Here is an 11,409-nt window from a genome sequence, read left to right on the forward strand (position 1 = left end):
GCCGCTCCGCGGCATGTGGGATCCTCCCAGACCGGGGCGCGAACCCGGTTCCCCTGCATCGGCAGGCGGACGCGCAACCACTGCGCCACCAGGGAAGCCCTAGGGTGTGACTTTTATCCTCAACTTCTAAATTGAAACCAGACCTCTGTTCATTGCATCTCCACCCCTGGCAGCCAGATGAATGAAAGGTTTACATACTTCCCCATCCCCCCACCCCTTGCCAAATGACAGGGCATGTATTCAGTATTATATCTTCTTTAAGGAAGACACCTAAGAGCTGTCCCATAACGTTTATGATTACAGTTGACCCTTGAACAACACAGGTTTCAACTGTACAAGTCCACTTATGTGGGGATATGGAAGGGACTTGAGCTGACTGTAAGGGAGTTGAGCATCCATGGCGTTAGATATCAGCAGGGGGTCCTGGAGCCAATTCCCCTGGGATATGGAGGGGTGATTATACACACCATTGTCCAGAAAGTAGTGACATAGCCTCAGCCTCCAAGGAGGGTGAGAAATGTGGTCTTGATCTGGAATGAGCAGGTACCCTCCTAAAAATCAAGATTCATTATCATGAAAGAAGGAAACTGGATACTAAGGATCAACCAGCAGCCTCTGGCACATCTATTTCACTTACTTTAAGAATAACTGAACATCTACTGGTCTCAATTGTGACAGAGAAGAGCTTCCAATTTACATCACTTGTGTAAGCAAACCCTCAACTGCCAGCACAGATACAGTGCGCTGTTGTTATAACCACTTCCTTGCATACAGTCTCAGTGTCCTTGCCCTTCTCTTCTGTTTTACTCATAGGACAAAAGCCCACTTCTGGGTAAATCTAAATCTCTGCCTACTCTGCATCTCTCCTGAGGGCTTAAACCTGGCTGGAGAAGCACCTGACACCAAGCTGAATCATCTCACTTTAAGACCAATAATCTAGTACATTTTCCTTGTCCATTTACTCCTCCCACTCCCCAGAGAGTACTGTGTTCTCAAACCTCCAACACCTCTCCTCACTCTCAGCTGGTGACCCTGCTTCTTATCGCAGTAAGAAAATAGAAGCAGTCAGAAAGAACACCACGTGTTCCCACTTTTGTATCTGTCAGCCTGTTTGCAGCTCTGTCCAGGTGCACAGTCTGGCCTGTTACTATGGATGAGCTGTCTGCCCTCGTCCCGAAGATCAGACCCTTCACAGGAGCCCTAGATTCCATCCCTCTTACCTACTCAAAGGTTAGTAGTGTTCCAGCAACCCCCTACACACACATCTATTTCCCTCTATTAGGTCAGTCTCACACGATACAAATAGGCTCTCGGATCCATCTTGAAAACAAATTTTCCTTTCAGGTTGCATTCATCTCCAATTATCACCTCTTTTCTCTGCTTCCCTTTGCAGCAAAACTTTATTTTTTTTTTATACATTTATTTATTTATTTTTGGCTGCATTGGGTCTTCGCTGCTGTGCACGGGCTCTCTCTAGTTGAGGCGAGCGAGGGCTACTGTTCGTTGCGGTGCACGGGCTTCTCATTGCGGTGGCTTCCCTTGTTGCGGAGCATGGGCTCCAGGCGCACGGGCTTCAGTTGTTGTGGCATGCAGGCTCCATAGTTGTGGCTCACGGGCTCTAGAGCGCAGGCTCAGTAGTTGTGGCGTACGGGCTTAGTTGCTCCGCGGCATGTGGAGTTTTCCTGGACCAGGGCTCGAACCCGTGTCCCCTGCGTCGGCAGGCGGGTTCTTAACCACTGCACCACCAGGGAAGTACTGCAGCAAAACTTCTTGAAAGAGTTGTCTTTGTTTATCTCCACTTCTTCTCATCCATTCTCACTTGAACCCATTCCAATCTGCCTTCACCACGCCTCCCAACGGCTCTTCTCAAGGTCACCAGTGCCGAACTCAATAGTAAACTTGCCATCCTTATGTTACTGAATCTATTATCACATTTGACATAGTTGATCACTCTTCCCTTCCTTAAATACCTTCCTTTCTTGGCTTCAGGGTCACTGTCCTAACTGTTCCTTCTTGTCTAATTGGATGTGCTCTCCATCTCCTTTCCTGGTACCTCCCCATCAGGCCTTAGAGCGTTTCTCTTGCCTGTCTACTCTCGTTCCCTCAGCCATCTCACTTAGAATCATGGCTTTAAACTCTCCATGCCTATGTCTCGCAATTTATTATCTGCAGCTGAGACCCCTCTCCCAACCTTATATCCAACTGCCACTCCCTCATCTCTTCTTGCATGTCTGGTAGGCAACTCACCCCTGACTACCAATTTTGGGAAATACAGGGACAAAGAAACATGTTAAAATAACCCATGAGAGTCCCGTCAGCAAAGCCTTGAATCTGTGGGACAAATTCAACAAATTGTGAGGGAAAAAAGAAGAATGAAGGAGGAACCTACAGATAGAAAGAGATTTGGGATATGATGTCAATCGGTTGCAATGCATGAACCTTATTTGTTATTATTTTTATTTTTTATTTTTTAAAATTTATTTGATCGAAGCATAGTTGATTTACAATGTTGTGTTAGTTTCTGGTATATAGCAAAGTGATTCAATTTTACATATATATATATATATATATATACATACATTCTTTTTCATATTCTTTCTCATTACAGTTTATTACAGAATATTGAACATAGTTCCCTGTGCTATACAATAGGACCTTGTTGTTTATCCATTCTATATATAATAGTTTGCATCTGCTGATCCCAAACTCCTAAACTATCCCTCTCTAACCCTCTCCCTTGGCAACCACAAGTCTGTTCTCTATGTCTGTGAGTCTGTTTCTGTTTTGTAGATAAGTTCATTTGTGTCATATTTTAGATCCACATATAAGTGATATATGGTATTTGTCTTTTTCTGACTTACTTCACTTAGTATGATGATCTCTAGGTCCATCCTTGTTGCTGCAAATGGCATTATTTGTATGAACCTTATTTGGATAGCGATTCTGAGAACTGCAATGAATCTCAGCGTGAAGACTCCATTCAGACCCCTGCACTGGGAATTCCCTGGTGGTCCAGTGGTTAGGACACTGCGCTTCCCTTGCAGGGGGCACGGGTTCCAAGCTACATGGCGCGGCCAAACCAAAACGAACAAACATTAAAAACCCTGCACTTGGAGAGTCTCGACCAAACTTTAGCATGGCCTCTAGCAGTTTAACGCCATGTCTCTGGGATCACCCAGCCACTTTTGAGTTCCTGTTTGGAAAAGCTCAGAGCTGTCAAAAAAATTTGTTGTTTGTTTTAGCTAACACCTGACATAGTCCCCTGGCCTCCCTTTATTAGAGCATTTACTCAAAAAGGGATTATAATCGTGAATCCTTCCTCTGTCCCTTTGAGATGATATGTATCTTCTATAACTGTGGAGTGTCTTGGCTGAAGGACCCGAAAGCCATTCCTTTGAAATGTATTATCAGGAAGGAAAGGGCTTCCAGTCTCTGGGAGGATAGAATCCTAACTTCCATAATCGCCAGCAGACACTGCTGGCCTAATCACGTTTATAGTGACCAACACTTTGTAATTTTGGAAAAGCTCAGAGCTGTCAAAAAAATTTGTTGTTTGTCAAAAAAATTTGCTGTTTGTTTTAGCTAACACCTGACATAGTCCCCTGGCCTCCCTTTATTAGAGCATTTACTCAAAAAGGGATTATAATCGTGAATCCTTCCTCTGTCCCTTTGAGATGATATGTATCTTCTATAACTGTGGAGTGTCTTGGCTGAAGGACCCGAAAGCCATTCCTTTGAAATGTATTATCAGGAAGGAAAGGGCTTCCAGTCTCTGGGAGGATAGAATCCTAACTTCCATAATCGCCAGCAGACACTGCTGGCCTAATCACGTTTACAGTGACCAACACTTTGTAATTTTTCACTTGAGTCCTGTCCCCATTCTCCCTTTACAATTCCTCTTTGCAAATCAGGATGGAGCTCAACTTTTTTGCCTACTGTCAGTAGTTACTGAATAAAATCTGTTTTCACCATTTTAACTAATACTTGGCTTTGTTTATCTTTGATATATATATTTTTAAATGCACAAGCTTACCTTGCACATTTTTTTTTTTAAGAAGATGTTGGGGGTAGGAGTTTATTAATTAATTTATTTATTTTTGCTGTGTTGGGTCTTCGTTTCTGTGTGAGGGCTTTCTCTTGTTGTGGCAAGCGGGGGCCACTCTTCATCGCGGTGGGCGGGCCTCTCACTATTGCGGCCTCGCCTGTTGCGGAGCACAGGCTCCAGACGTGCAGGCTCAGTAGTTGTGGCTCACGGGCCTAGTTGCTCCACGGCATGTGGGATCCTCCCAGACCAGGGCTCGAACCCGTGTCCCCTGCATTAGCAGGCAGATTCTCAACCACTGCGCCACCAGGGAAGCCCAATCTTTGATATTTTTAAGAAATTTTTAAAAAAATCATGAGGCAATCAGGAATGTTGGCATGTTGACTAGATATTTGATGATATTATTATTGTTTGTTTTTTTGGTGCGATAATGGTATTGTGGTTATATTTTCAAAATAATCATTTAAAAAATCTATCCCAAATGTTATCACTTCTTACTACTTATCCAGCATTATTACCCTCGACCAAACTAACATCCTCTCTTATGGGATTGTTTTACAATTGCTTCTTAAATGATCTGCCTGTTTCTACCCACCCCCCCACGCCACCAGTCTGTTCTCAGCACAGCAGCCAGAGACATCCTGGTAAAATGTGCCATATTATACCACTTCCCATCTCATTCAGAGTAAAAGCCAAGTCTGTTCAAGCTACAAGACCTCATGGGATCCTCCTATGATCCCTGTGACCTCGTGTCCAGCTCTTCTGGGTCATACCACTCCGTCCATTTCTTATGTAAAACAGTAGGCAGGCTCCAGCTTCAGGGATTTTGCATTATTTTCCCCCTGCCTAGAACCCACTTTCCCCAGAAACCTTCGTGTCTTGTTTCCTCATTCCCTTCAGGTCTCTGAGACTCTCCCTGACCATCCTGCTTAAATTAGGAAAGTTCCACCCCTGATATTCCTTTTGCCCCTTTCCTTGCTCTTTTTCTCTATAGCATTTATCACCATCTGACATATTATCTATTTCCTTTTTTTGTCTGATATTCCCATTAGAACATAAGCTATGAGAGACTGTTTTGTTCATTACTGTGTCTCCAGAACTTAAAATAGTGCCTTGTACATAATAGACACCAAACAAATGTTAGTTGAAAGAATGAAGGAATGACTGCTATTGTGTGAAGGCAGTGTGTGCTAAAGTATTGAAAACTGCATTTCTGAGCAAGTGCAAAAAAGACTTTTGAAGTCTTCCAGGCTTCCTCCCAAGGGAAGAATGGCCCTCACTTTTCCAGGGACAAGAAAGGAGCTGGCCAACCTTGTGGGCAGGGCTTTGGGCCAATTCAGTGGACTGTCCTCGTGGCTTCCGCTGCTGGGTGTGTAACTGGCATTGGTGTTTTCCGTGAACATTCCGTGAACGCTCATAAACGCCGGAAGGGATGATACCTGTGGGGAGTTGCCGCATGTAGAGAGGTGCTAGTGTCTTTGAGACCACACAACCCTATGATCCCTTTGAGCTAAAAATCTTTCTGATTGATCATTTTTCTGATCAGAACATTTGGGAGGCAGCCTCCCCTGGGAGGCGTCCATTGATGGGGTTTGTTGACTCCCTAATGATGCTAAGAGGTACCCCTCTTTTGAAAAGCATCTCTTACCTTGCTCTTGGGTTCTTGTCAAAACTGAACACCCGAGAGTGTTAAACACACATAGAGGCCTTGTGACTGATATTTTGAGGGGTAGGGTAACTGGGACTCAATAACTAACAATGTGGGGAGGGCCCAATAAACCTCCCTTGTCAGATGGAAATGGTGTATTTCTGTCTCCAGCTGGCCTAGCCCCAGTGGCGTTTTCAGCTTTACATGACAAACAGACAGCCATCCCTTTGGGGGAAATGTTATCCTCCATTCCACAGCCTGAAGCAAAGTCACTTGCTCAGTGGGGCTTTCATTCCACAGTGGTTCTTCTAAATGCGTGGGCCTGGTTTGCTGATGGTTCAGCTAAGCTAAAACCCATGGTGTCCACTGGGTAGACACCATGCTGTGGGTGTTCAGCATCTGTGCCATCTACTTGGAACAGAAAACAGATGTGGTCTCTCTGCTCGGTAGGCAGAACTCAAAGCTGTCCTCACAGCTCCAGCCAATACTCCTTGATGAAGCTCGTTATATTTTTGCTAACTCTTGTTCGGGCTGTTGACAATGGCCTAGCCATTTGGTCTGCCACTTGGAAAACTACAGAGTGGCAGATTAAAGATTTCCTTCTTTGGGGCCATCAACTATGGAAAAAAATCACGGCTGCTAATGGAACCATCTGGGTGACTCCTATAGGTGCCCATGGTGAGGACCCATTCTCTGATGAGGCCGACTGGAATCAAGCTGTGGATTGAGCCTCCACTGCCCAGGCAGCCACCTTTGCTGCCTGGACCGATCACTGAACCAGACATGCAACATACCCACCACCGTAGAGGGCACCAGGCAAAGGACTCTAAGATGCACACAGTACTACTGCGCGCTGGGCCCGCACGTCCTAATAAAAGTTGAACTGTTGGTCTCGGTGAGGGAGGCCCATTGCACAGGGCAAAGCCATCGAACCTGTGCCCCACTCCTGGGGCTCACCACTGTCGACAGTTTTTCAGGTTGCAGTGTTGCTGTCTCAGTACAGTCAGCTGTGGTCCTTGAAACTAATCTTTGCTACATTTCTGGCTTTCCAGACGTTTGCAGTCTGATGATGATGCATCTTTGATTGCAATGGACTCTCAAGCCAGTCAAGGTACTTGATGGACTTTCTGCACAGGCCACCATCCACAGGCATCTGGGCTTGTTAAGCGTCGGAAGGGCCTCCTCAAAAATCAACTCAAAGGGATTTCTGACCCTATGTCTATCACCTCTTCCTGATCCGTGTGTGTTAACAAGGCAGCATGGCCACTAACTATGACTATTCTTATAAAGTGATCTTTTGTTCTTGACCACTCCCTGGGTACTAATCAGGATGAAAAGGTGGACTGTTATGTAGACCTATTTTGAGAAATTGGGATTCCCTTCTATGTCCGATGTTTCTTTCTTTCACCTAATGGCAACCCCAGCAGGCCTGATTGCTTCCCCCTCTAGTAGCTGCCCAGCCAAAAGAAAGACCTAGGGAATTCAAACTTAATGCTAAGTTTTAAAAAAAATATTAACCCTTTGTGCAGTTTGCTGACATTCAAACTACTATGTAATATCAAGTGTGACAATCTGATTTTGAATTTTTTCCCCCAAGAATTTTGTCCCCCAAACTGAATAATAATTCTGTACTAGACCCACAGTTCCTAAACTGTGTTCCGAGACACCCCAGGGTGCCTCGGCAGCGAGCCCATGGAGCACCATAGAATACAGTTGACCCTTGAATAAATGGGCTTGAACTGCACTGGTCCACGTGTATGTGGGTTTTTTTCAATAGTAAATACTATGGTACTACACAATCTGTGGTTGGTTGGATCCGTGGATATGGAACCTCGGGTACAGATGAATCACGTATAGAGAAGACTGACTATAAGTTACATGCAGATTTTCGAATGTGCAGAGGGTTGGTGCCCCAGCCCCACATGTTGTTCAAGGGTCAACTGTATTTTAAAAGTGCAAGGGAAACACAGTGATACTCATCATCTGTCGGAAACTATGCAAATTACTAGTACAAGGTAGATCATGACTGCAACATTAGATTGTTTTCCTTTTGATAATGTCATATCTTTGCAAAGCTGGGTTTTCTGCAGTTGGTGTGATAAAAAGCAAATACTGCGTGAATATCAGTGTGGTACAGGAAATGAGTATGGTAGTGCCCAATCTGATTCCAAGGTTTGAGAAGTTGTATGGCACCCAGCACATCCCAGGGCAGTAAATATGATTACAGTAGTCTCCCTTATCCTCGGGGGATGTGTTCCAAGTGGATGCCGGAAATCTAAGATAGTACTCAACTTTATATATACTATGTTTTTTCCTGTACTAACAGGCAGTGTATACAGCATGAATATGCTGGAAAAAGGGATGATTCACATCCTGGGTAGAACAGAGCGGGGTGGTGTGAGATTTCATCATACTATTCATTTAATGGTGCACAATTTAAAACTTATGAATTGTTTATTTCTGGAATTTTCTGTTTAACATTTTGAGACAGCAGTTGCCAGAGGGTAACTGAAACTGTAGAAAGTGAAACTGTGGATAAGGGAAGACTACTGTTCTTTAAAATAGAGTAAACGTATTATTTTTTTCTTTCAATTAATATGTATTTTTTTTCATATGGCTACAAAACTGTGACAACATAAATATGTGTTAAGATAATTGGATCTGACAACTTAATAAATGGAATTTTTAGATATTTCTTTTGTCCTGAGTTGCTGTAAAAAATTAATGAGACACTAGAAGCACAACTGATTAAATTTTTAAAAAAATACACTTCTCCCTCTTTTACCTGATCCTTCTGAACAAAAGGTCTAGGTGTGACAAATGGTAGATTTATAGTTATTGGAATGGGATCCAGTGGAAGGAGAGTACTGACTTAGGTACCAGGGAGGACCACTTTGGTCCCCGGGATGGGGGCATGGGACAGGGAGGGACATTAATGATTTGTCTCTGGAGAATTGCCTCTGGAGCTTCCTCAGAAAAGAAGACACCCTGGTTCTCTCCAACTGTGGCAAGCCCTTTAAGTTGACCTGACTGCTGAGTTGGCCATTCCCTGCAAGATGGTTGGACCTTGATTTAATCACCGTTCTCTTTAATCTCAGCTGAGAGCCTGTTGGAAACAGCAGGGCTTGGTCCTAGCTCCTGTCCCTTCTACACGAAACACCCATCAGATCTCACCATCGTTCCCCTGGCCATTGCTCAGTCATTCCGCTTGGTGGATGAATGCCAGTTGGCTCGTAGCAAAGAAGAACTGTTCACCAAAGTCATGGTGACTTGGACTTCCTCCCTTCCTTCTTTCCTTCCTCCCTCCCTTCCTCCCTCCCTTCCTTCCTTCCTTCCTTCCTTGCCTGCTCCGTTCCTTTTAACCATTTGACTTGCAGTCTTTCTCTATTATTATGTTTTATGTCTATCTTTTTCTATTAAACACCATATAGGTGGATTTTGTTTTTAAATGTAGTTTGGTAATCTTTGCCTTTTACCTAGAAAGTTCAGTCCACTTATGTTTATTGTAATTATTAACACTGTTAGATTTATTTCTACCACTTATTTTGTGCTTTCTCTTTGTCCAGATTTTTCTGTGACTTATTTTTCTTCTTTCTTGCCATTTTTATTTGGATTGATTGTGTTTTTCTCATTTTATTATTTTTTTCCCTCTACTGATTGGATAGATATGCATTTTATTTCTTTTTTAAAAATTTAAAAATAGAACAACCATATAAGCCAGCAATTCGATTTCTGGATATTTATCCAAAGAAAACAAAAATGCTAACTCCAAAAGATGTATGCACTCCCATGTTCATTGCAGCATTATTTAAATAGCCAAGATATGGAAACAACCTAAGTATCTACTGATGGATGAATGGATAAAGAAAATGTGATACACATACACACACAATGGAATATTACTCGTTCATAAGAAAGGATGAAATCTTGCCATTTGTGACATGGTTGGACCTTGAGGACATTATGCTAAGTGAAATAAGTCAGACAAAGACCAATACTGTGTGACTTCACTTTTATGTGGTATCTAAAAAGACAAATAAAAACAAAAAAACAAACACACAGATAAAAACAACAGATTGGTGGTTGCCAGAGGTTGGGGGCAGGGAGGTGGGAGAAATGATTGAACGGGGTCAAAAGGTATAAACGTCCAGTTATAAAATAAAAAGTCCTGAAGTTGTACAGCATGGCAAGTATAGCTAAAAATACTGTATTGCATATTCACATATGTATTCAAATATGTATTGCATATTGCTGCTGAGAGAGTAAATCTTTTTTTTTTCAGTTAACACATTTAATTATTCCTTACTATGAAAGTAATATATAATCAATATACAAAACTTTGAAACAACAGATTGGTGACTTGCCTAAGGTCATGCTGGTCTAATAAGTGGCACAGTCAAGGCTTAACCGTCCCTGGGAATCTATGCTGTCAACCACAGTTTTGTATGAAACCATTTCCCTATGTTTGTCTCCTTTGGCTGACTCACATACAGGGTCAAATTCATTGTTATTTAACATACTGGCACATCTCAGTTCAGGGCATTTGTTTGTTTTGCACAGTTCCATCTGTCTTTAACATAGGTTAACAGTATGGAACTTCTCTTGGCCAAAAAGGCAGCCAATAATAGTAGTATTGGGGGATAGTAGTAACATCCTCATGATAGCAAATGTAACTGGAGAAGCTATTGAGGCAAATGGAATGATAAATGATAAACTGGCTCATTTCAGAGACTATCTAGTGATCTGAAAACGTAGGTCTAGCTTGATGGCAATGCTGTCATATTATATGCAAATTAGTAAATTTTTGGCATACTGTTTGGCCAGGGGAGGTCCCAGGTCACCTCCTCCTTTCCTTGTGTTTCCCCAAGCTCTACTTCTGCTGATGGGGGTGTTTGTTTGCTTTGTTGAGAATCATACTTTAAGATGATGCCTGCATAAATACATCCTCGCATTTGTTTCCTTGGTAAATATTGGCTTACTTCTCTTTTTAGTTTACATTTAAGTTCAAAGTAAGCCCTATAAAGTGTTGGAGAAACGATGTATCAGGGTCTCAGCCCCTTCATCCATAATATTAAGGGTTAGGTTAGATGATAACTGAAGACTTTTCCATCTCTCAGTTTCCTTAAACTTTCCATTAGTCACAATGGAAGAAATTTCAGGACCTGGGATCACATTAACAAATTTTTTTTTTTCAGCAAATTTGGGTGTATTCCAGGAAATGTTGCTAGTTCATTTCCTGCCAGCTGCAGAGAGTGGAATTTGTGATTTTCATCAATTGATGAGTGTCAGATAATATTCATGACAAATTGACATCAGAAGGGAAGCTGACTTTTAGTAAGGACATCAGAATGATAGGAGGTTAGGAACTGGACCCCGTTTCTCATGCGTGAAGTGGAATAAAGTGAAATAAAGTTCTCTGCCACAAACATGTTCAGTGAAATATAAAAAAATCTCCAGTTACAATTTTGGCTTATAAAAATAATATCGCACTCCTTTCCTTTACTCTCAGAGCCTGAATGGAATGTAGACAGAATAATGACTGTCCAATTACGTGCCACAGTGGTGCTCCTTTGACGAGGTGTGGTAGGAAATGCACTGGTGGTAGAGGTAAAGAGACTTCCTTCGATTTTTTTTTTTTTTTTTTTTTTTTTTTTTTTTTTTGCGGTACGCGGGCCTTTCACCGCTGTGGCCTCTCCCGTCGCGGAGCACAGGCTCCCGA

The 11,409-nt window shown here is 42.6% G+C and overlaps 1 protein-coding gene across 1 annotated transcript in view; it reads left to right on the plus strand.

Moving 5' to 3' along the window:
• The window catches only part of POLR3D (RNA polymerase III subunit D), a 19,617-nt gene extending 11,243 nt beyond the window's left edge, over positions 1-8,374 (plus strand). The window contains exon 9 of the mRNA XM_007126302.4: positions 6,743-8,374. Coding sequence (XP_007126364.1) covers positions 6,743-6,757 — 15 coding nt within the window. The 3' untranslated portion in view covers positions 6,758-8,374. The remainder of the gene's footprint in view (positions 1-6,742) is intronic.
• The last annotated feature ends 3,035 nt before the right edge of the window (positions 8,375-11,409 follow it).

Source organism: Physeter macrocephalus, chromosome 9, assembly GCF_002837175.3.
Source record: "Physeter macrocephalus isolate SW-GA chromosome 9, ASM283717v5, whole genome shotgun sequence".
In the NCBI taxonomy this organism is placed as follows: Eukaryota; Metazoa; Chordata; class Mammalia; order Artiodactyla; family Physeteridae; genus Physeter; species Physeter macrocephalus.